Source organism: Nelumbo lutea, chromosome 7 (genome assembly GCF_056320005.1).
Source record: "Nelumbo lutea isolate HS-2025 chromosome 7, American lotus-T2T, whole genome shotgun sequence".
In the NCBI taxonomy this organism is placed as follows: domain Eukaryota; kingdom Viridiplantae; phylum Streptophyta; class Magnoliopsida; order Proteales; family Nelumbonaceae; genus Nelumbo; species Nelumbo lutea.
This window is the reverse complement of record NC_142690.1, coordinates 5,941,159-5,967,626: the sequence shown is the minus strand read 5'-3', so window position 1 is coordinate 5,967,626 and position 26,468 is coordinate 5,941,159. Positions and strand designations below refer to the sequence as shown.

Genomic DNA, 26,468 nt, shown 5'->3' with positions numbered 1-26,468 from the left:
TACTAGACAACTCTACTGCTTAGATATGACAAGTAGGTAGCTACATTATCCATCAATGCAATTCACCGCTTGATGAAGATGATGCTAATCTTCAGTATCACTAGACACATTATTGACAATTTAGTGACAAGGAAACATTGGAACTATCCCCCCAGAGGTCCTGTATATCCTAATAAGGGAATAACATCAACAATAAATGCCAGATGCAGTAAAAACAGTTTTAACCTTAGTAAACAGTATTTGTTGACATCTGCCCATGAGCAAAGATCTAACATAGTATACCCATGTTTATATTTATGCACTTGAATTTGTCTATCATAGTTTCCTCAAAAAAAAAAAAAAAAAAAGAATTTGTCTATATAAACAGATAAGTCAACAGTTCCTGAATATATTGACAAGAAGCAGAAGTAATCCAGTTATAGTAAACAGATATTCAACAACTTGCCTCATAGCTTGCCAAGCCATCTTTTTCATTGCATTGTTTATTACCGCATATGAACTGCCCTGATGAGCAAGTTTAGTAAGTCAATCTAGGTCCTGCTGTCATAATCAAATATCAAGATGCTCTGTAGGAGTTCAATGATAAAGAATAACGGAGTCCAATGATAAAGAATAACAATATTCTCATTACTTTGATGAATGGGAAAGAGAATACAATCAAAAGTTGGGACTGGAAGCTGTGATATTTGCATAGCCAAAACAAGTTACATCGTTACTGATCAAAAAGGTTACACCATTTTTTGTAAGTAAATAACAAAATCATTAAAAAAAAAAAAAAGGAATACAATCTAAGATGTGAAGATAGATCACCCAAAAAGCAAAGAGTACATAGAAAAAGAAAAACAATACATCAAACCCCCAAGTATAATTACAAAGAGGATCAAAATTCAACCCCAAATGAAGCTTCTTACAAAACCCAAAAATTCTAGTATCAGTATCCAATCTAAGATTCTCCTCCTAATAATTGAACAAAGCACTTCTTTGCTTCCTTATCTTCAAATATCTTTCTCATCATTTCCTTCCAAAGTTCCAATCAGACTGCAAATGACATGCATGACCAAACCAATTTTGCTTTCTTGTTTCCATTCAAAACTGTCCAAGAAAAATTTTCTGCAGTGGAGATTGGAGACCACAAATCCATCCCAAAAAGTCTGAAGTAAAAATTCCAATTGCTAATTAGAAAACCTGCAGCCAACAAAAAGGTGAAGCACATCTTTCTCAAAGCTTCTGCAGAAGTAGAAACTGCTCGCCTTTTGAACACCTTTACTCTTTAAGTGATCTTGTGTAAGGATGTTGTCAAGTGCAACCAGCCATACAAAGGCCTCTACTGTGGGGGGAATCGGGTTTCCCCACTCTCCTTCAATTTGGGATCTTTCCACCTGGCTCCTTAGTGAAGACTTTATAGAAAGAGTTAATAATAAAGATACCATTCCTGCACTTTTTGCACCACCTTGCATCAGCTCTATCCAACTGCAAATTAGCACCTTGCAACAAAGACAGCAGTCTTAAACACACTCCTCCACCTCCCTCTACAGCAAAGGTCTTCTAAAGGTAGGGCAGCACACAATATTTCCTTGATTAGCTTCAAAGTTTTGAGAGATCATAGTATTCTTCTCACTCAACCTGTACAACCTTGGGCAAATATCACAAAGCCTTCCAATCCCTAACCAATCATCCTCCCAAAATTTTATTCTTTCACCATCACCAACCCACAAAATCACACAATTTAAAAATTCTGAATGAAACTCAATCCCATCCAAACACAAGCCCCATATGATGACCTCACCTCCTTTGAGTCCCACCCAAAGCTAGCCACCCCATACTTACAAGCCACAACTCTTCACCACAAATACTCTCTTTCTGCTCCACACCTCCATAACCATTTAACCAATGGTGCCTTATTAAACACCTTCACCGTTTGAATTCCCAACCCCCATCTTTCTTTGCCCCACATAGCACCTCCCATTTAACCAAATGGTATTTCTTTATCATCATCTTCAAACTCCACAAGAAATCCCTTTGCATCTTTTCTATTGATTCAACCACCACAGCTAGAACTTTGAGCAAAGAAAGACAATATGTAGGTAGATTTGTGAGAACACTTTTTATGAGAGTGATCTTAACTGCAAAAGAAATATATTTTCCTTCCCAACCATCCAACCTTTGATCAATTCTATCCAAAACTGGCTGCCGTGTTGAAACCACTAAAGCCTTCACACCAATTGGTAGTCCCAAATAGGTGAAAGGGAACTCACCTACCAGGCATCCCATTGATCCTGCACATTCTATCAAAAGATATTGAGATATATCCCCAACACCAATCCTCACACTCTTGTTCAAATTTATCTTTTGACCTACCAACACTTCAAACATTTAAGAATGGCTCTCAGATTCACAGACTACTCAGCCAAGCCATCCAGGAAGGCTAATGTATCATCTGCATATTGTAAATGGGAAACTAAACCTTCTCTTCCAACCTTAAAACCTCCCATCATACCTTCATTTTTTTTTTTTTGAAAAAAGGTAAGGTAATTTTATTAAAACAACAGAAATTACAGAGGAGCTCCAAAACCGGAGCTAGAATATAGAGAGCCAATCCCAAAGCTAGATTACAGCACAAACAAACTTCTAGACCTCAGCTGTGCACCAAGAGCCCTGGTTTAGAACCCTTTCACAGCTGAAGTCCAAGACACTAATTTCCCCACACTAGAAGATAAAAGACTGTCTACATCCTTAGATTTGTTTTGAAAAACTCTTCTGTTTCTCTCTGCCCAGATGGTGCTGATCACTGCTGCAGGAATATCCAACCACACACTTTTTGCCAACTTGGAGAGGCCTTGAAGCTCCCAGCTTCTTAAGAGATCCATCACTTTACTTGCCATGACCCAGGAAGTCCCACAGAAGAAAGAAAATGATCCCGCAAGGCTGTTGAGACAGGACAATGGATAAAAAGATGGCTGTTGTCCTCTTCATTTTGACCACAAAGCACACAACCCAAATTTTGAATTTGCTTTCCCCTTCTAACCAGATTCAGCTTAGTGAGGTTTCTGTCCAAGGCCACAGCCCAAAGTAGTGCATTTATTTTATGAGGGGGAATCTGGCTCCAAATTTTATCAGCCGGGAAATTCTCATTATTCCCCCATGACAACTTTTTGGCAAAGGACTTCACTGAGAATAAACCATCAGCCGACCACTTCCAAACCCAGGAATCTTCTTCCTGCACTTTTAATGTCTGATTTGAAAGCAAAACAAACAGATCCATCACTTGATCCACTTCCAAATCTTGAAAAGCCCTTCTGAAAACAGGATTCCAGGAAACCACATTTTCTCTCAGCTCATAGCAGTCAGCAATCAATGCCTCTTGACTCTCTGCAATCTGGATCAGCTGTGGGAACAGATCCTCTAAAGATCTGATATTACACCATTTATCTTTCCAGAATTTCAGGTGATAACCAGACCCCAGTTTAAAAAAAAAAAGTCCACTATTTAGAATAGGAAAGGTTTCCATAATTTTCTTCCACAGAGAACATCCCAGAGACGGGAGGTTAGAAATGGTTAGCCAGTCCCCACTGTCAGTTTCATATTTAGCTGCTAAAACTTTCCTCCACCAGCTGTCTCTTTCCATACCAAATCTCCATATCCATTTCCCCAACAGGGCCCTGTTAAAAGTTTTCAGCTTCCTCACCCCCAATCCTCTTTTTTCTTTTGGAGTGCACACCTGATCCCAGTTTACTAAATGAATTTTCTTCTCCTCCCAACCTTTCCATAGAAATCCCTCCGGAGCTTTTCTAACCTTTGAGCCACTTTTGTTGGGATTGGTAATAAAGAAAGAAAATAGGACGGTAAGTTGGAAAGGGAGCTCTTGAGAAGAGTAATTTACTTAAAGCTTCAGTCACCATCACAAATAACATAGGAGGCATGAGATCTCCCTATCTGAATCCACAAAAGGCCTGAAAAAACTTTGTTGGTGAACTAGTACTGAAAAGGAAACTGCACAAACACGAGCAAAAATCCAGCCTCTCCATTTCTCACCAAAACCCATCTTGTAAATCACCTCCTCCAAGAAACCCCATTCTACATGACCATAAGCCTTCTCCATAACAATTTTACAAATTAAACCCTAAACACCACTTCTAAGTCTTGAGTCAATACCTTCATTGCAACCAAAACCCCATCCAAAATTTCTCTACCCTCAATGAACGCCATTTGAGTAGGGACCACCACCTCATGCAACACTGATCTTAATCTTCTAGACAAAACCTTCATGATAATTTTGTATGGACTAGTGATGAAGCCAATTGGCCTAAAATCCTTCATCCTACAAGCAGCTTCTTTCTTGGGAATAAAGTGAAATGAAAGTTGCATTGGCGCTCTACTCAATCATTTTATCTTCCCATAGCTCCTTAAACATACTCGTCATATCTTCCTTTAAGAAACTTCAGCAAGACTTGAAGAAATTCATATTAAAACCATCCAGACCCAGAGCATTATCTCCCTTTAAAGCTTTAACCACCCCCCCACACTTCTCCAAATTATTTGCCTAACCAACTGTCATATAAAATCTTTAATCTTATTGAACTCCATTTCCCCTAACATATACATCCATCTGTAAGAGCCTTTGTATAAAATTTTATGAAAGCTTTGGACCTCTTCTACAATTTCCTCTTTGCTCATCCACCACTCCACCTCCCACATCCAATCTGATAATGCAATTTCTTTTCCTTCTTCCCCTTACCATTGCTTGAAAGAACGAAGTATTCTTGTCACCTTCTTTCAACCACAAGATTCTTGATTTTTCTCCAAGCCACCTCCTCAAAATGAATCAATCTCTCCAGTTCCATCCTTAACAATTCACCCATTTCTTCCCTCCTTTGTTAGATTACCCTCTTCCCTCATTCCATCCAACCTGACCATTTTCTCCAAAACCTTCTTTCTTCTCACTTCTATGTTTCCAAAAATTGGTTTGCTCCACACTCCCAAGTCTTCTTTAAGCATGTATAACTTTTTCATCATCACGAAACCTGCCCTTGAATTTAATAGCTCTTCCACAGATTGTACGAATTGGGGGTGACCCAAGCACATGTTCTTGAATCTAAATGGTATCAGGCCAACCACTTTAAAATAACTTCTCAATAAAATGGGTTTATGATCCAAGAAAGGGTAAGCCAAAGTTTCCTAAATCAAATCAGCAAACAAAGTATCCACTCATCATTAAACAAAAATCTGTCCAGCCTTCTTAAATGGGTGGATCTTAGCCATTTGACCAAGAAAATTTAGATCCAACCACCCTTGTATCCACCAACTCATTCCTCCTAATAAACTCACCAAAGCTCCTTATTGTTGCCAACATCCCCCTATCCCTTCCACCCTTTATCACCCAAAGTTCGAACAACATTAAAATCCCCACCCAACAGCCAAGGACTCACTCCCATTTCATGACCTCTTTCCAACTCTTCCCAAAACTCCACCCTACTCTCATCCCCATATGGACCATACACATTTGAGACCAATATCTTCTCTGCCAACACCATTTTCTCAAGAATAACAGATAATGAAAAATGCCCTTTAAAGAAGCCCTCATTCTTCAAAATTGATGCATCCCACCCAGATCACTAACAAACCTCCAGCTATCCCCTCAGCCTCAACTGCCCTTTAAAGAAGCCCTCTTTCTTCTAGCTTAGTTTCTTGTAACAACAACAGCTCAATTTTGTGTCTTCTTACAGCGTTTCTTACTACCTACTTTCTTCTTGGATCCTTCAAAGCCCTCACATTCCAAAAAAAAAAAAAAAAAAATCATTTTTATTGTTTTAATATTTTTTCTTTTTTCCTTTTTTGTTATTTTTTATTATTTAGCCTTCATTCTTTTCCTCTATCTTCTTGAACACTTTTTTTTTGCAAAGTCTTCTCCTCCCAGAAAGAATAATCCTAATTTTTTACTTACTTCCACCTCTTTGTTTACCACTATCTCCACATAAATGGGCTTCCCAACTAAGCGTGTCATCTAGAACCGCATCATCATCCTGATCTTCTTCCCCTACTAATCCAACTTCATTCTCAGCATCATTGTTCAGCAGTTTTGTTCTAAATTTCTTTTTTTTTTCCTGCAATAAACCTTCCTTCCTATTTCAACACTGTTAGTATCAATACCCTTAAACCTTTCAGCCTCCCCTTCTTCAGCCTCTCTCGAGACTCCCTGTCCCTGTTCAGATTTACTCTCAGTCAACAAGAACGTTTCTACCAAGGTTTGAAATTTCACAACATATCGGTCTGTATTTGCCGATACGTTGCTTTTTGTTGAGGTTCTGATACATAGAACATACAGAATCTGTATGTTTCGTTTATTTTTGTTATTACAAGTCCAATGTGGGCCCGTTTCAGATCTGTATCAGCCGATACAAGTCCGGTACAGTCCAATACGCTATATGTATCGGCCAATACAGTTTGAATTTAATATTCTTCTCTCTCTCTTATTTAATTTTGGCAAGTTTAAAATATCAAATTTAATTTCCCTCTTCCTCCCTCAATTTTAGTAACTTTTCAAATTCAAATTTAATTTATATGGCTCTTAATTAATTATCACATTTAATGACATGCCATTCAAGAAAATTTATATATTACATTTAAGGCAATGTTCAAATTCGAATTTGAATTTGACATGGCACTAACTTTGCCTATTAAATATCACAAATGGGGGACAAAGGGATTTGAATCCTAGTCATCATCTTGTAATGACTATTCACCACTATGCCATACCCCAAGTGTTTGGCATATTAATATGTATTTTAATTCTTAATTAAACTCTCCTTTTAGTGGATGGCTGTCAATAAAAGTTAATATATATATATATATATACACTAATAAATATTAATGTTCAGAGATTCGGACCGGACACCGACCTGGGAAAAGGAGAGGTTCATGGGTTAGAGGTTCAACTAGGGTCAAAATGTGATGACGTATATAAATATTATTATAAATTATATATTAGATTATAATATATTCAAAATATATAATTATAATCTTCTATAACATTTCTATAACATATATTTTTTATCTTGATTTCAATTTTTTATAAGGCACCTATCTCAAAAAGTTACCCAAAAAAAAAAACAGAACACCCCAACCGGACATCCGAGCAAAAAGCCATGGCCTTTAAAAGTTTGCATTTATGTGCTAAAGAATTTATCAAAAAACCAGTCGGTTTTCTAAATCCAGGATTGGTTCACCGGTTTTCCAATTTGACTAGCCAAATCATTAGTTTTGATTAGTTTTTTACCCAATCCAGTTTTGGGGGTATAACTGAACTAATCAAGGGCCCGAGTCACAGTTCAACCGGCCCAACCGTCTAGTTTGGTCCTGTTTTCTAAACAATAATAAATGTTAACACAAATTATATTGATTCTTTAAAAACTACATGTGTGTATATACACACATTTTAATTCTTCCATTAGTTTTCAATGGTTTCCAATCATGTCCTAATATTTCACACTTTGTATAATCAATGAAATATGGCTTTTTATGTTTAAATAACTTATTTATAATTGTAAAGAAGATGGGACGAATGGCCCATAGGCTGTTTTATTCTTCTTGTTATTTTGGGTCCATCCTGTCAATGTTAAGTTTTTTTTTTAAGTTCTTTGTAAATTCTGCCCAACTAAGGGCCTCCTTGTAATTACTCAAAATATCTAATAAAACAGTGTTAGAGGGCTGAGATAGAGACTGTTCGAAAACTCTTCTCAGAACCCTCATTGCCGAAACACACAAGTCTCCTCTCCTCTCTTCAGTTTCAACATGGTATCAGAGCATATCTGAACTTGAACGTCCTAGGGCTGGAGGCTTAGTCACATACTGCCTGATTCTTGGAGGTCATTGAACAAGCCCAAGACTAGAATCTCTTGGAGAAGGGGTTCGGTGACCAGGAAGAATCAGAGAAGAAGAAAAAAAAGGGAAGGGGAACAACTCAATTCTGTTTTTTGAAGCTCGACTGTGTTTGGACTGCTGAAGCTCGAACTGTAAGTTGTGCTCAGTTTTCTGGTTCTGTTTTACATTACCTTCGACTGTGTTTGGACTGTTGAAGTGTTCAAAAATCCTAGCTGTTCTGTACTACCTTCAACTCCGGTTTAACCCAGAAAATTCTGGGCTGTTTTTCTCTTCTTCTTGGACTGTTAAAATCTGCCGAAACATCCTTGTAACAAGGCTGTGTATTGTTACTCTTGTTCGGCTGTTTTTAGAGGGCTGTACGAACAGGTTTTGGGGTCTTTTCTCTTCTTTGACAGTGGGGTTGTCTCTATTGCCCACACTGTGTTTGTGAAAAGGCCTATTCAGCAATACCGATTGGTACTTACTCTTCTTGGCTGTGTACAACCTTGAAAAGGTACTTCGGCTAAGTGCACAGTGCCTAAGAGTTTCTGATTTCTTCTTGAAGCCTAAACTCAGTGTGTTGCCTCCTTGTGGTCGGCTGAACTCAGTGTGTTGTCTCCTTGTGGTCGGCTGAACTCAGTGTGTTGTCTCCTTGTGGTCGGCTGAACTCAGTGTGTTGTCTCCTTGTGGTCGGCTGAACTCAGTTATTGCTTGCTCTTATCCAGCATACTTGTAGAAGTCATCTGAAATCATATTTGGAGTGTTTACATGATGTACTCCTCAGAGTTTGAAAACAAAAGTGGTGCTGAATATGGATTGGGTCAGGGGACTCCAAGTGATTCCTTATTGACTTTGACCACAGTTAAGCTAGATGGAACTAATTATCTGGCATGGTCACAATCAGTAAAGATTCATGTTTGTAGTTGAGGAAAGTGGGGGTTCATTTCCGGGAGTAAGAAGGCTCCCCCAGAAGATGATCCATCCTACGAGAAGTGGATGCAAGAAAATTACACTGTCATTGGGTGGCTTGTGAACTCAATGCAACCACAGATCAGCCAACACTATCTATGGATGAATTCAGCAAAGGAAATATGGGATAGTGTTGCTGAAACCTATTCCCAAAAACTAAATGTGGCTAGAGCCTATAAGTTGAGAAGTGATGTGAAGAATCTGAGACAGGGGGAGAAACCATTATCTGTATACTTCTCAACTTTGAAGTCTTTGTGGCAAGAAATAGACTTGATAGAAGCTGTAACCTGGGACACCACCAATGATGCAGAGACCTACAGGAAACTGGTTGAAAGAAATAGGGTTTTTGAGTTCTTAACCGAACTTAACCCGGAATATGATATCACAAAACAGAATATTCTTTCCAAGGAGTGTGTATCTTTGTCACAAGCTTATGCATTGGTGAGTAGTGAAGAGAGCAGAAGGGTTGTACAGGTTCAAGGGGCTGATATTAATGATCACTTCGCCAATATGGGGATTAAACCTAAAGGGAATGTTGGAACTTCTAGTGGCACAGGAAAGAAAGAAGTTGAATGTGAGTACTGCAAGAGGCCGAAGCACAACAAAGACAAGTGCTGGAAGTTACATCCTAACCTTGTTCCCATCAGGTTTCAGAAAAAAATATGATAGTAAAATATCAGGAAGTGCAAATGTAGCTGCCGAGCCAGATAGTGAAGAGATGTCTGCTTCTGCACAGTTGGCAGCCATGAGAGCAGAATATGAAAAGTTTGGGAAGATGATCAGTTAGCTGAGTGATGTGACCTCTACTACCGACCCTTCAGGAAAATCTACTACTTCAGCATTTGCTCATTCAGGTATAAGGGCTACTGCTAATCATGCTACTTCTTCAGGTAATCTCAAGATACCTTGGATTATTGACTCAGGTGCTTCTGATCATATGACCAATCTGTCTACCTTATTTGTTTCATATGACTTACTTCCTGCACATGATAAAATCACTTTAGCTGATGGTTCACTTGCCCCTATCTCTGGTAAGGGAACCATCAAGGCTACAGATTCCTTTTACCTCCCTTCTGCCCTTCATGTACCTAAACTAAATACAAATTTGTTGTCTGTGAGCAGTTTAACCAAGTCACTAAACTGTTGTGTAACCTTTTTTCCTTCCTACTGTGTTTTTCAGGATCTGGAGTCTCAGAAGGTGATTGGGAGTGGCCATGAGGCGAACGGAATATACATGCTTGATACTCCGGGACAATGCACAGATCATCTTGGGAATGTTGCTCTTGGATCTGTCTCTTCAGAGTCTGTTAGTCAGATTATGTTGTGTCATTGTCGTTTTGGTCATCTGTCTTTTTTGGCTTTGAATCATCTATTCCCTGAACTGTTTAAGGGAATTAGTCTGTCCAGTCTTCATTGTGAGTCTTGTGAATTGTCAAAGCATTGTAGAAGCAAGTATCCTTTGAGAAATAAAAGATCTTCTATTCCTTTTAATATTGTGCATTCTGATGTGTGGGGGCCTTACCACTTATCCTCCATGGGTGGCTACAAATATTTTATCCTGTTTATTGATGATTTTTCACGATTCACTTGGATATTCCTGATGAAATCCCGTGATGAAGTCCCGAGACTTGTAAAACAATTCCATGAATTTGTTCTAACCCAATTTGATACCAGGATTAAAATCTTCAGATCAGACAATGCAAAAGAATACTTTAAGAAAAACCTATCCTGCTATCTTTCTGACATGGGGGTTATTCATCAAAGCTCATGTGCTAGGACCCCAGAACAGAATGGGGTTGCTGAGAGGAAAAACAGGCATATTGTTGAGGTTGCAAGAAGTATCTTATTTGCCTCACATGCTACCTATCTCATAAACCGCATGTCATCCAGGGTTTTGGGTTTTAAGTCTCCCTTCACTCTTTCTTCATCCGTACAAAGATCTTTTTCCTATTCCTATTCGTGTCTTTGGTTGCACCTGTTATGTACATGTTCCAAGTGTCCAAAGGCATAAATTTGAACCCAAAGCCCAAAAGTGTATCTTCCTTGGTTATTCCCCCAAACAGAAGGGTTATTGCTGTTTTGATCCAAAGTCTGGCAATCGGTATGTCTCAATGGATGTCACCTTTGATGAGTTTTCCCCTTTTTATGGTTCCTCTCCAGAAGGACATTGTCCACAGGGGGAGGATTTGACACAGGTGTTTGCTCTTCCTCTTCCTGTCCCTGTTGAGTCCCTTGATGTGTCTGCCTCTCCTTCAAATGAATCAAGGGTGGATCGGTCGTTCCATTCTCCTTGTCCCAGTACTCTACCTCCTCGTCCTATTCTCAATCCCAAGGTGTATCAAAGGTAAAGATCCAGAAATGTGCAGGTTGTTTCTCCTACAACACATGAGCCTCATACACTTCCAGTCACAGAAGAGACAACAGGTACTGGTTCAGCACCTTTGGATTCATCCTTCCCTGACCTTGATATTCCCATTGTTGTTAGAAAAGGAAAATGGAAGTGCACTGCACACTGCATTTCCAAGCACCTTTCTTACAGTTTGCTTTCACCTTCATACTTTGCCTATCTCTCTTCTGTTGCTTCTCATCCTATTCCCAGGTCTGTGTCAGAAGCTCTTAAGATTCCAGAATGGAGGGATGCTATGAAATCTGAAATCGATGCCCTACACAAGAATGACACATGGAAAGTGATGGATTTGCCTGAAGGGAAGGATCCTGTTGGTTGCAAGTGGGTCTTTACTATCAAATACAGAGTTGATGGTACCATTGAAAGGTACAAGGCCAGGCTGGTTGCAAAAGGCTATAAACAGACATATGGGATTGATTATTTAGAGACTTTTGCACCTGTTGCCAAGATGACATCTGTGAGGGTTCTTCTATCTTTAGCTGCACACTTTGACTGGCCCCTTTATCAATTGGATGTGAAGAATGCATTTCTGAATGGTGAATTACATGAGGAGGTTTACATGTCTCTTCCTCCAGGGATGTATGGAACTGATATAAAAGGGAAGGTATGCAGACTGAAGAAATCTCTTTATGGACTAAAACAGTCCCCTAGAGCATGGTTTGAGAGATTTAGAACAGCACTTGTTAACTTTGGTTATGTGCAGACACAGTCCGATCATACTCTTTTTGTGAAGAGGAGTGGACCTCTGGCAGTATACCTCATTGTGTATGTAGATGATATTGTAGTGACGGGTAATGATGCCTCAGGAATTCAAGATCTAAAATCTTTTCTCCATACAGAGTTTGAGATTAAAGATTTGGGGGAATTGAGATACTTTCTTGGCATAGAAGTGGCTCGATCCAAGGATGGGATCCTTATCTCCCAAAGAAAGTATGTTCTTGACTTGCTCTCTGAAACTAGAAAGATGGGTGCTAAACTAGCTGCTACTCCTATTGATATGAGTCATAAACTCTCAGTCTCAGAAGGGGCATTGTTAGAAGACAAAGGAATCTTTCAGAGACTTCTTTTGTATCTATGCATGACTCGACCAGATATTGCATATGCAGTCAGTTGCATTAGCCAATTCATGCATGCTCCTCGAGACACTCATTTGGCAGCTGCAGAGAGAATCCTAAGTTATTTGAAGGGCTCCCCAAGAAAGGGTATTCTGTTTTCCAAGCATGGTCATATGAAACTTGAAGCTTACACCGATGCTGACTGGGCCGGTAACATTGATGACAGAAGATCTACATCTGGGTATTGCAGCTTGGTAGCTGGTAATGTTGTTTCTTGGAGAAGCAAGAAACAATCTGTTGTTGCTCGGTCTTCTGCTGAAGCAGAATACAGGGCCATGGCACATGGGGTTTCTGAATTATTATGGCTAAAATCTTTGATGGAAGAATTTGGAGTTGAATATGACAAGCCAATGATGTTATACTGTGATAATCAGGCTGCCATCAACATTGCTCACAACCCAGTGCAACATGATAGAACCAAGCATATTGAAGTTGATCGACACTTCATTAGGGAAAGGGTCTCTTCGGGTGAAGTGTGTCTTCCTTTCATCACATCTGAAGGACAGTTGGCAGATTTTCTTACCAAAGGCATTCCCAAGGCAAAATTTTAGCATGATACCAGCAAGCTTGGCATGATTGACATCTATGCTCAGCTTGAGGGGGAGTGTAGAGAAGATGGGCCGAATGGCCCATAGGTTGTTTTATTATTCTTGTTATTTTGGGTCCATCCTGTCAATGTTAAGTTTTTTTTTTAAGTTCTTTGTAAATTCTGCCCAACTAAGGGCCTCCTTGTAATTACTCAAAATATCTAATAAAACAGTGTTAGAGGGCTGAGATAGAGACTGTTCGAAAACTCTTCTCAGAACCCTCATTGCCGAAACACACAAGTCTCCTCTCCTCTCTTCAGTTTCAACAATAATCATATAAAATTCATACTTAACTTTTAGGATTTATATGAGTTTTTCGGTGTATCCATGTGTATCTTAATTTTTCTTCTATATCCATGCATATCCAAAGTGCATCTCAATACGTCTCTTAAAATTGCCTCTCTGATACACATTGTGTTTCCTATACTTTGAACCTTAATTTCTACCCCTTCCCTCACCTTCTTTGTCTAATACCCTTCACCACTAAGCCTTTCCCATACACTTTCTTCTTCTGAACCCCCTTTTTTTTTTTTGAGAAAAGTATAAATTGTATTAACAGAAAAGAAAATATACAAATATGGTCCTCTATACAAGGAGATTCTGTACAAGAACAACCTTTAAGGACCCCCAAAAATACTTACATTCACAAAAGAGGAAGAAAGATCATCAGGACTGAAACATGTAAGAGTAGAAAGCCAAGCTCTCAACATATTGACTGCAGAATTGATAACCACCTCCTCCGGATTCGGTTTCTGCTAAAAAATTCTACTATTCCTTTCAGACCAGATTGCCCACAAAACTGCTAGAGGTACCACATCCCAGTAAGCTCTTCCTTTCTTTGACATTCCTTGGACCCTCCATCTGGCTAGCAAAGCCTTCACAGAATCTGGGGAAGCACCCAAAAGCTGGAACAGATTTTCTGAAGTGATTCCAGACTTTATAAGAGAACTTCTAGAAAAGGAACAGATGATTCACAGATTCCATATGGTCATTACAGAAAGTGCACTCCACGTTTGTTAGATTAGCTCCTTTCCTGACCAGAAAATCCTTAAGCACTTTTCCCAAGCCACTACCCATGAAAAAAATTTAACTTTTGAGGGTGCTGCATTTCCCCAAATTGCTTTGTAAGGAAATGACCTGTCTTGTTCACCCAATAAGCCAGCATAGAAGGATCTGAGTGAGAAGACACTTGACTCGGGCCATCTCCACTGCCTAATATTTGTTCATCCACATTGACTTGCCTATAATTACCCTTCCCCTCTTCTAAATCCTCATCCTCCCTCACTGCCTTCTCTTTCACCATCCATTCTACCGACTTCACATCTTCCTCCTCCAATCCTCCCTCCCCTTCTCCACTTCTTCAGCCCCCAAGGAACCTGTAATTTCATGTTCAGAGCCTTTCAAAGTATTCTCGCATTGAGTACTTACCTCTAAACTTCCCTGACCCTTCATATTTTCCCATAACCTCACACCTATAATTCATCATCTCCACTTGTTCATCTTCCTTGTTCCCATATGTCTCCCTTCAAATCAATCATCGCTCGTAGATTCCAACCCTCCACTAATCTTTCCTTGACCATTTTTTCTCAATAACAGAATCAATTTCATTAAATAAGAAGCAATGATTTAAAAGGCGCGCCTAGGCACATTTCGGGGTATGTGCCTCACCCAGGTCTTAGGCGCACCCCTTTCAAAAGGCGTGGTGTGCGCCTAGGCGTGCGCTTGATGTGCCTTGCGCCTCAGCCCAGGCGTGCGCCTGAGCTCCAAGAACCCCCTATTTGCTAATGTTGTTCATTCATTCTTGGCAATAAAATATCTTCTTAAAAGGCAATATAAGTTATAAAATCATTATTTTTATGTGAGATATAAGAATTTCAAACCCTAACATAGACTTGGTCGGGCTTGCCTCGAGGGGCGTGGTACACAGGCGACTCATAGAATCAAGAATGCAATATGTTTTACATCACATTAACTACTTGAAGCAATGCAATTAAGGGAAAAAAGAGATTGTGGGTTTTACATGCTTGAAGATGCTTTATATGTTTGCTTTTATTTTTTAATTTTTATTTGAATACACTTTACATGTTATGTTTATGTATTTTAATTTTAGATAATATGTTTTTTAAATCATTTATTTTAAAATTTAAGTTTATATTTTTTTATTAACATTATGTTTAATATATTTGAATTTTTTGCATTTTTTTTTGTAATTTTGCGCCTTTCTTAAAAAGGCGTGCGCCTCGCCTTGTGCCTTGCGCCTCAAGCGCAAATTGGCCCTTACGCTTTTTTTTGCGCCTTGTGCTTTTAAAACACTGATAAGAAGAAAGTTTAGCACAATGAAAGAGGAAAAAAGGGGAAGGGGTAAACACTTTTTAGCCCTCCCCAACAGAAAATATAGTTACTACACAGCCCAAAATAAACTATTCCTTCCCACCCCTTGTTTAGCAAGTGTATCAGCAAAGGCATTTGCATCTCTTCTGACCCAATTGCAATTCACCTCTATCCCTTGTAGCAGTTTAATGGCTTTCCACTTCTCATATATAAAGCACCACCATCCGGCCTTCCCTTCTTTTCGGAGCCAACTTATTACAAGCTTCAAATCACCTTCAATTAACGATTTTCCTTACATTCAGCTCCTTAGCCTTTTGAATCCTTTCCAATAACAGCCATAATTTCATCCCTTAAGGACTCCCCAATTCCAATTAGGTCTAAGTAGAATGCAATGGCATTTCCCTCTTCATTCCTAAACACTCCTCTTATGCCAGACAGGCCTGGATTGCCTTCACTACTACCGTCAAAGTTGAGCTTAATAAAACCTCTAGGGGGTGGGGACCAAACAGGCCTGACAACCTCCATAAAAGGGGCAGAAACAGCTACCTCCCTCCAATTTGTCATCACCTCACCGCCAGAGACATCCTTGACCATTTACCAATGATAATCCTAAGGTTGAATTGCTCTCCTGCAAAGAAGAGATCCATACACACAAGAATTGATTTAACACACAAGAATTGATTTAACGCCTTGTGTTTCAATCAGAATTCTTGCATACTGTACCTTGTTCCGCAGTCGATTTCAATTTTTTTTTTGATAATTGGAAAGTAATTTATTAATTAAACAGAAAGAGGTATACACCAATACACCAACCCAACAAGAGATTTAAAATGTCTGGGTACTCCATGCATGTAGAAGAATTCCAAAGGTGTTGATCCATATGCAAGATACCTCCTCTGTAACATTCATTTGTCTGATCTCCAGTACCTGTCTGTCAAGTCTCAACTCTGGAAACTTTGCAGACCCCCTTTTCACATCTCCAAAACCCTATCTATGTCTGCTCTTTTCTTAAAACTAAACAAGAAAAGGCCTCCTTTTCCCATTTAAACCTCTATGTAAAAACTCCAGCCTTTCTGATAGTTTTCCAACATCTTTAACCACCACACCCCTTGAAGCCATTATCAATTTATCTTCATCCCAAGTTGACAAGATGATGAGAGACAGAGAGAAGTGGGTCAGAGTGAGCTAATATGGCAGCCTGGCCTCAAGGGTAAATCAATGTCCTAGAAGGAACTACTTACTAATCTTGAATATGGATCCAAGATGTTTAATGAACAAAACAGACATGTTTCTTAAAAAAGGGAAGAAAAAAAAAAGTCAGGCCTCTGAATATGGCCTCAAGTTAACAAGTCTTTTGTAAACCTAGGCTCTATGTCAACATAATATGATACCAATGCTGTTAAGTATACTGCTAAAAAAGTCATAGTCTATTTCTTAACTACAATTATTTTATTTGTTGGTCATTGAATTCATAATATATTTATTTTCAATAGGAAAAATAAATACGAATGGCATATTAGGATTCTTATTAAGGACAAAGGTATTTAAAATTAAAAGCCATAATATATACCAAGAAAATTTAGCTCAATGAAGATACAATTAATATTCATCCTGGTAATAAATGTCAGTCTATTCATGTGTCATGAATTTTAAGAATAGTCATATCACCAAATGGTATGTCAGTGCAAGCAGATCTAATCGAGCATCTAATATTACAAGTAAAAAAGATGTCAAATGCACTTCAGAAAATAACAAAATAAAACAGGAAAACAAATAGTCTTTTTTTTTTATAGGTGGTCAATACTCAACACCCAAATCTTTTGAATAATAGTTAACTGTTACAACTTCCACCATCCAAAGGTCGGATGGAGAACCCTTTGATAAATTCAGTCTTACAAACAAGCCCAAAACACCTCCTGCCTATTGACTCCTTGATTTAGGTAGAGCATCAGCCATTCCATTTGCTGATCTTCTTGCCCATTTAAACTGCACCCCAATCTCCCTTGCTAAGCTCAAGCTTTCTCTTAGCTGCTGTCTGAAAAGCCACGTGCCCAAGTTTCTTGCTTGCATCCAGCCTATTACCAGTTTGGAATCTCCCTCCACTTCTAACTGTTGCATTCCCCATTGCTTTGCCAGTCTGAGACCTTGCAGTAAAGCAAAAGCTTCTCCCTTAAGGAGTCTCCCACCCTATTGGGCCTGAGTAAAGGGCCAACACTCTACCCACCTCATAATATGACAAAGACAAAAGCATATAACAAGTAAATAACTGATGAAGGAAAAGAATATCAATATTATAAGTCAGCAGTAACATAATACTAGCCAAACCAGTGAAAAACTACCAAATTCCAATACTATCCTCATATTTCACAGAAAATGACATTCATTAGTAGAAGTTCTAAAGTGTTTTCTGAAGAACTAACAAAATCATAAAATAAACAGCAATACAGGGCTAGAACTGGTAGTAATTATGTAAATCTAGGTGACCACCCAGAAAGCAAAAATAGTAAAGCACAAATAACACAGGAAGGTGAATTTAGAGAATCCAAGTTACCTTTCCCAGATACGACTTCTTTTTCTGTTCTCCATCTTAGTCCAATCTGTGAAAAACTTGCAAGCAATAAAAAGTTCACTTAAACAGCAATACAATGTAAAATCTAACAATGTCAATTCTGTACCGTTCTGCATTTCATGGTCATAGTGTTGACACAACCATCAAATTCAGAAGAAATTTGTTATGTTAAGAAATTAAGTGACTAACCCCTATTGTTCTCTGCAAACGAACTTAACAATCTCAATGGAAATTTTTTTTTTCTGAAGGGGTGGGGGATTCTTAACCAAATAAATGCAGCACATTTGAAGTGCAAGAAGGAAGGAGATAAGGAACTCTAACAACTCATCTCCACTTCTGCATCCCCCAACCTCTTCATGTTAGGGAGTAGCAGGGTCATGGAGGAAGAGAACAGTCCTTGACACTGGCTCTAAAATCAATGCCAGTGCTTCTTTGCTCATAGCAAAAGCTTGGGCGTGTAATGGATGTCTGGTTTCTCTGTGTAATGTGTTCCAAGAAAAAATGTGATTAAAGTTATAAAAAGTATTACCCTAGAAGAATTAATAGCAAAATAGGGACAAAAGGACACCATTGCTAAGAACATATCAAATGCTCCACCTTGACGAGTCTTTAAAGTTTTATCCGAAATACCCTAGATGACTAAGTTATTAACTGCTCATACCTTGCCAGTCTTGTATTGTGACATGTCAGCTAAACAATATCTTCAACAGGTTTAAGGCCAACACAAGGAATTTTCACTGGTTTCTATTTGAAATTTGGTTAGGAACAAAACTGCCTCAGATTGAAACAATTGCAGTTGGATGATGTGACAAACTTAAAAGAAGATATAAATACACCATGCATAAAACAAATGACCATCATATCTACAAAATAGATTGCAATAGCTCTAGGATATGACGGGAAATAGAAGAAATCCAAACTGCATCAGGTAACTCTAAAATGTATGAGAGCCAACAATATAAGCTGACCACTAGTGCAAGCAAAGTTATACTTGAAGCCAAAAAATAGAATAAAGTAATTCCAAACAACTCCAAAATGAAGCAAATGAAAAGCTATTCAAACAAAAATGCAGAGCTGATAGATAGAGTCATATTGGTTCTAAAAGTTTGCAGCACAAGGAGGTGGTTTTCTTTAATGGAAGTATATTTTAATTCTCCAATTCCAAATTCCCAAAACATCAGACATAAATTTAGACTAAAACCAAGATTCAGAATTTCGATACAACAAGCACTGTATCGGGCATATCATATGGGAGCTTGCCAATACAGGAAATGAAGGGCTTTTGGATTTTTGGTCTTTTCAGGGGGTAGACAGGTCTAAGACCAACCCCCACCCCCACCCCCCTGACCAAAAGAAACTAAAAAAAAAAAAAGTTATAAGCCAATGAAACACCTGACACACAAGTTCATGCATATCGGTTGTATCGATATTTTGAACCTTGACTAAAACATGATATATCCTAGAACAATGCCATTTATTTCCATTTCTATAGATAGTTAAAATTAAAAGGATTACACTCTTTCTGCAAGTAAAACAAAACAAAGTGACAAAACATTTACTGACTCCAGCAAGAAATGTGATGATTTTTTTTCCTAGACATAATCCAATTTGATCCCTATTAGAAGTGCACGCCCATGTATATGCACATTTAAGGCTTGCATGTTATCTTTTAGGTGGTAGCATTATATTCATCATGTGATTGACCGCATTTCAAAAAGTATACGATAGATTAGAAGGCTGTTCAATGAATCCTAGGATTAGCTCTGCCAGGCTTCCAAATAGCTTTTTCAATCTACGGTGATGAACATAGCATTCAGCTCTAGCATTAAAGTATAATTTCAAGAAATTTAACCTCATATTTTGAAGACATTGATGCAAATACAACTCACATAATTTTGAAGGCACTTAATGGGTTTTGCATATCATTTTGTAATCGTCTAAATCAATTTATACACACTCAAATCCACAACATCTAAGAGCACAAAATTTTCTCCAAATTGCATATCTACACTGTTGAAGATTAATTAGTTTTATGATGTTTTTCTGAGTAGATGTTTTATGTTAGTTGTTAGATAGGAGGTAGGGACCACAGTAGTTATGTGAGTCCAAATTTTATTATGTTTTTGTGTGTTATATATGCTGTTTTACGTTTTGCCGCCCTATAAGGGCATAGTTGTCTTTGTACTGTTCTATTATTTTAGTATAAATAATAAGTGAAGGGGGGGCGGCCAGATTTTTGCTCTCTTTTCTTTCAAACTTCTCATCTTCTCCTTCTCTCTTCCTTCTCTCTTCAAGAAACTACTTTCTTTCATATTTTTTAATTCAGCAGATTCCTACTTGGTATCAGAACATCGGCTAGGGTTTCTTGAAGCATTCTCCTGCAGCCCTAGATCAGCTGACTGCATGAAGTAGTAAAGGGCTGATCGATCTGCTATAGATTGCCCAGTTCTTGGAGTTTTTGGTGGGATCTAGACATCAGGAAGGTGATCTACTGTTCGGCATCAAAATCAAGAAGAACTGGAGTACAGAGAAGAGTCCCAGAAAAGTTGGACTCTTTGTTTTTTATCTAATCTTGGGCGCCCAGGTATTGTTAGTTCTCTTTTAATTTTCTGAAGAGGGCGGTTTGGTTTTTGGAATTTTCTAGGCTTCCCAGAGTGATCGATTCACTTTTCTCTCTGTTGGAAGGCGTGGGGAGGAGAGAGATTTCCCTCCAACTAGGGTTTTATTCTTCCAAAAGGGTTGGTTTCTGTTATCGGCCCGGAAATAGGATCTCGTCACGGGTCGGTCCACGGGGAAAACCTCCTGTTTTCCCTTGTCCCTTCTTGATGAACCTATCTTGGTGCCTTTGGTGATTTGTTCAAGAGATCACCAACTCTCCTAACTCACTTCTTTAACTGAATATTCGATATCTTTATTGACTGATAGCAGCTCCTTAAATAGGAGATTACAAGAGTCCTGGTCTTAGGGAGTCTCCTTGCTGAATAGGGAGACTTCCAATTCTATCTTGCTAAGGATAAGATAAGCTAATCCTAATCTGATAATAAGATAAACTAATCCTAATCTGATAACATGATAAACTAATCCAATCTAATGACTAACTAACAAGATAAGATAAGAACAATAGAATAAGATAAGAACAAGCAAAATGAGCTAATCTAATCTAGATAAGGCTGTTGTTGCCGAACTGGGTAGGATGAGCATCACTGAATCCTTGCTACTGCTGGCGGTGGGCCCGGGGCCTGTTGCTGCCGGCGGCGATGGTACGTCTTCCCGAGGAAGGCGTCCATAACATTACTCCCCTCCTAGACTACGAGCTTGTCCTCAAGCTCGAAAGCTGGATATGTGGCCTGGGAACTCTGTCAATGGGAGCCATGTAGCTTCGGCCGATAGTAAATTACACCATTCTACCAAGACTTTAACAGCAGCACCAACAAAGAGCTTAGCTGACTGATGGGGAAGCTCAGTACCAGTATCATCAAGAAACAAGTTGCATAAGATGTTGTTCTGAGGTCCTTCTTGAGAGCCATCAATCCCAAATAGGGGGCCCCATGAGCCATAACCATTGTTAATGGCATCCGATATTCCAGCAACAACTCCAACCATAAGATAATCAGTGTCGTAGGAGGAATGAGAAGTGTAGTCCATTTGAAGAGGTACAGTTCCCCAAACTCTGTATCATCTGCAGCCTTTGAAGTTACAGTGAATTTGGTGTCAACTCCTGCAAGAACTTTAAGAAGGCCTTGGAAGACGACAAAAAGATGAGCTGAGACACCTCCTATCACCCAGAATTGTTTATTGCACCACCAATCCTGAATGCTAACACCGCTCCATCGGAGCTCAAGCACACCAGTGGCTATGATGGACAGGAAGAGGGCAATGAACCATATGCTAGCAAGATTATTCAGAGTGGGAATGATGAACTTTCCAGTGAGAAGACATACAGCAGGATTGATGCAGTAGGCAAGCAAAGGAATGGAAGTTAAAGGGTAAACAATGGTGTTAGTATAGGCCAACCTCTCTAACCATTTTAGTTTTCCTCCATAGCCATACCATAGAGGGCAATGCCGACTAAGGAATATCTCAACTGATCCAAGAGCCCACCTGAAAACTTGGTGCAGACGATCTGAAAGATTTATAGGAGCTGAACCTTTAAATGCAGCTAGTTTAGGAACACAATACACTGACCTCCATCCTCTGCAGTGCATCTTGAACCCTGTCAATATGTCTTCTGTGACTAAGCCATAAATCCATCCAAGCTCTTTTCCTCATTCAGTTTTCTCTTCATAGCCACAGCTAATAACATGAATAGCCTCCTTAATGAGGGTTGTTGTTGGTACCCTCAGGAAGACCACCTTCTTCCATAAGTGTTGACGCAATGAAGACAGGTGACTGTCCAAACCTCTTCTCAAAGTTTTTCTGAGACACGAGAGATGATTTCTCTAGCTCATCGTATCCTTCAAGCCCTTCTTCAATCTCTTCAAGATCAAGGATAGGGGCAGAGCCTTTCTTGGAATAGTCCTTTGCCATCACTTTCGTCTTCTTGCTGTCAAACCCTCCAAACAAACTTCTTTCTCCCTTCTTTGATTTCAACTTTTTCCTTGATCCACCATAACAACAGCAACACCAAGAAGGCCAGCAATCACAAGTCATCTTTGGTCTCTTTTCAGACACTGGTGGGTCATAGCCATACAATGCTTGCCTGTTCAAGACACAACCAGTTCCAACGTAGATTGGTCCTTGGATCCCATCCAAGCCTTTCTTGTTGATATCAAGGAACACTATATTGCAATTAGCGTATCTATCGTGGCGATCAATACTATCGAACCTCTGTGGAAACTGGACATAACTTAGCTTCTTTCCGAGCTGAGGATCCATCAGAAAGCACATGGCTTCCCTTACAGCCTTGCTGTAAATCACATAGAGTGGAGGTGGCAGTAATTCTGCTAAGTTATGCTGCCTTAATTTCTTTGTATGCAGAACCCCTAGTTGGTGTTGGACAAGCAAGGATGCTTTCTTCAGAGATTTCGAGAGACTTGAAAGGAACTTCTTTCGGTGTGCAATGGTCTCCATAAGGCTTTTCTTGTGTTGCTCCAGTTTCTCATGAAGTTTGCAGAGTTCTTTTTGCCAGAAAAGCTCAAAATTAAGCCGCCTTAGCATCAGGTCATGTGCACTGTCTTTTGATAGTACAGATCCCTTAATATCTTGAGAGGCTGAACTGAAAAACTCTTCCTCAGGCACAAGTTCAATATCCGGATACTTTGACTTGAAATCTTTGCGCACCTTTATGGCTTTCCCAAAATGAATTTTCTCATACATCAAATTGTGAAGCTACAATGCAGTGAAATCTACTGGTGCCTTAGCACGTTCTGTTTCTGCTTTAACACGATCCTCTTCTAGCAATATAGAACGATTTACCTTATCCCGGTCATCTGTCCGTTGATTCCAAAAAAACTGCTCGCAGCGATACAGCCAGCCTAAGGGGTCTCCGTTGCTGTTGTACAATGGGAATTCCAGCCTACTGTACTTGGGGATGAGTGCGGCTACCGGGGCGACGACCTGCTGTTCGTCGGACGACTCCGTCAAGTCTGGTCGGCGGTTGTTTGTGGTTACAGCCCCTTCTGGATCCCTCTCCTTGTTAGAGAAATACGATTCCAGCAAGCATCCCAGCTCCCGGACATCGTCTTTGACCTCATGAACCTCCACGCGGGTTTCCACGAGCCTATGCTCCAGTTCGTGGACCTTGGATGATAGCTGCTCCAGATCTCCCATGACGGTAGGCTCTGATACCAAGTTGTTATGGGCCCGGAAATAGGATCTCGTCACGGGTCGGTCCACGGGGAAAACCTCCTGTTTTCCCTTGTCCCTTCTTGATGAACCTATCTTGGTGCCTTTGGTGATTTGTTCGAGAGATCACCAACTCTCCTAACTCGCTTCTTTAACTGAATATTCAATATCTTTATTGACTGATAGCAACTCCTTAAATAGGAGATTACAAGAGTCCTAATCTTAGGGAGTCTCCTTGCTGAATAGGGAGACTTCCAATTCTATCTTGCTAAGGATAAGATAAGCTAATCCTAATCTGATAATAAGATAAACTAATCCTATAACAAGATAAACTAATCCAATCTGATAACTTACTAACAAGATAAGATAAGAACAATAGAATAAGATAAGAACAAGCAAAATGAGCTAATCTAATCTAGATAAGGCTGCTGTTGCCGAACTGGGTAGGATGAGCATCACTGAATCCTTGCTGCTGCTAGCGGTGGGCCCGGGGCCTGTTGCTGCCGGTGGCGATGGTACATCTTCCTGAGGAAGGCGTCCATAACAGTTTCTATGTGTGATATTAAATTATTTTTGAAGGTCTCCAATCTATTTTTTTCTTATTGTTGAACTATTTGAAGTAAAATGGAGAGTTGGAATACCGAGACGAAATCTACCGATATTGTGGGACTGGGTATTGGAGGTAGTAGTGATATTTTTGGGTTTGGGATCATTACTATGGTAAAACTTGATGGTACAAATTATTTGGAGTGAGCACAATCAGCTAAGATGGCTATTGGTGCCCGTGGAAAATTAGGATATCTCACTGGGGAGGAGAAGAAACCTGATACAGACTCTTCCCGACAGGTGCAAGGGAATTACATGGTAATGTCCTGCCTGTGTAATTCTATGTTACCTCACATTGCAAAAAAATTCCTATAGGCTAATACTGCTAAGGAGATTTGGGATGGAGAGACCGAAACCTACTCTCAGAAGCAAAATGAAGCCAGAGCCTATCAGTTAAGAAATCAAGTGACAAGTATGAAACGGGGAGAAAAACCTCTTGTTGTGTATTTCTCTATGCTGAAAACCCTATGGCAGGAAATAGATCACTTAGAAACTGTGGTATGGGAAAGTGTAAATGATGCAACAACTTATCACAGACTAGTAGAGAGGAATAGGGTTTTTGAGTTCTTGGCAGGGCTGAACCCTGAATTTGACATTGCTAGGCAGCATATTCTTTCTAGGGAGGGTGTGACACTCTCTCAGGCCTATGCTATTGTCTCTGGAGAGGAGAGTAGGAGGAATGTAATGCTAAGACAGCCAGGTTGACCAATCGGCTATGGTTGGTACAACAAAACCTAAGTCGAACGGAGACAAGGGGAGTAGTGAGACTAGAAGGGAAGATAAGAAGGACTTGGTGTGTAATTATTGCAAGAAGCCTAAGCATACCAAGGACACTTGTTGGAAGCTTCATCCAAATCTTACGCCTGCTCGGATAAGAAACAAGAAGGGAAATGCAAATGTAGCCACTACAGGAGACTCTTCAGCCCCTATCTCCCAAACTGATTGGGAATCCATTGCAATAGCAGCAGTGAGAACAGAATTGGAGAGGTTTGGACAGCTTATGAGTAAGAAAGATTCACCCAGCTCTAGCCTTCCAAATGGACAGCAGAATGCAGGAACCAACTACACCATTTCCTTTGCACATACAGGTAGTTCATATGCAACTGCAAATCTTGCATCCACTTCAGGTAAGGAGGGACCTCCCTGGATTATAGACTCAAGAGCATCTAAGCATATGACTAATGCCCCTACCTTTTTCAGTTCCTATCGGTTGTGCTCTAGTAGAGACAGAGTCTCTACAGCAGATGGTTCACATATGCCCATTGCTGGGAAGAGGACAGTTAGAGTGACCAATGATAGAACTATATCTTCTGTTTTACATATCCCTAGACTTCATATCAACCTACTGCCTATTAGTTCTTTGACAAAAAATTTGAATTGTTCTGTGACCTTTCTTCCTGGTAATTGTGTTTTACAGGATCTTGAGTCAAAGAAGATGATTGGGAGTGGTCGTGAGGTGAATGGAGTCTACCTTTTGGATGAGATTCTGAGACATCAGGGCCATCATGTTAGCAGCAGCAGTAGTAGAGGGTCAAAGTCAGTGAACCAGATTATGCTTTGGCACAAGTGCTTGGGACATCTTTCTTTTAGTTCTTGAAATGTCTTTTCCCAAAGTTGTTTGAGTCTGTTCAATTATCTACTTTGGAGTGTGAGAGTTGTCAGTTAGAAAAGCATGGTAGACAGTCTTTTAAACCAAGTAATAAAAGAAGTACTTCTGCTTTTATTATTGTTCACACTGATGTATGGGGGTCATATCAAATCCCTTCCATGAGAGGATTCCGTTACTTTCTCTTGTTTGTGGATGATTATACACGATATTCTTGGATATATTTGATGAAATCACGTGATGAAATTCCTAACTTAGTACGATAATTCCACCAGATGGTTCTCACACAATTTGAAGCGAGAACTAAGGCTTTTAGATCAGATAATGCCAGAGAGTACTTTGAAAAGGACCTGACCACGTATCTCTTAGAACATGGTGTAATTCATCATAGAAGTTGTGCATATACACCGCAACAGAATAGAGTTGTTGAGAGGAAAAACACACATTGTGGAGGTGGCAAGGAGTCTTATGGTGTGTGCTTTAGTTCCTGTGTAGTTCTGGGGAGATGTAGTTCTTACAGCTGTGCATTTGATTAACCATGTTCCTTCACGGACTTTGGGGTTTAAGGTGCCATTTAGCCTTCTTTTCCAGATGAAGAGATATTTCATATACCTTTGAGGGTTTTTGGTTGTGTTTC

At 39.5% G+C, this 26,468-nt stretch overlaps 1 protein-coding gene and 1 pseudogene across 3 annotated transcripts in view; both read right to left on the bottom strand.

The window, feature by feature from the left end:
• The window catches only part of LOC148844828 (folate-sensitive fragile site protein), a 71,547-nt gene that overhangs the window by 13,555 nt on the left and 31,524 nt on the right, over positions 1–26,468 (bottom strand). For all 3 annotated transcript variants that reach the window (XM_088953776.1, XM_088953777.1, XM_088953779.1), the window contains 3 exons: positions 18,497–18,536; positions 17,818–17,863; positions 446–504 (listed from right to left, as the gene is read on the bottom strand). In XM_088953776.1, the coding sequence (XP_088809902.1) occupies positions 446–504; positions 17,818–17,863; positions 18,497–18,536 (145 nt within the window). The remainder of the gene's footprint in view (positions 1–445; positions 505–17,817; positions 17,864–18,496; positions 18,537–26,468) is intronic.
• On the bottom strand, positions 21,022–23,151 carry LOC148844829 (cellulose synthase A catalytic subunit 4 [UDP-forming] pseudogene; annotated as a pseudogene).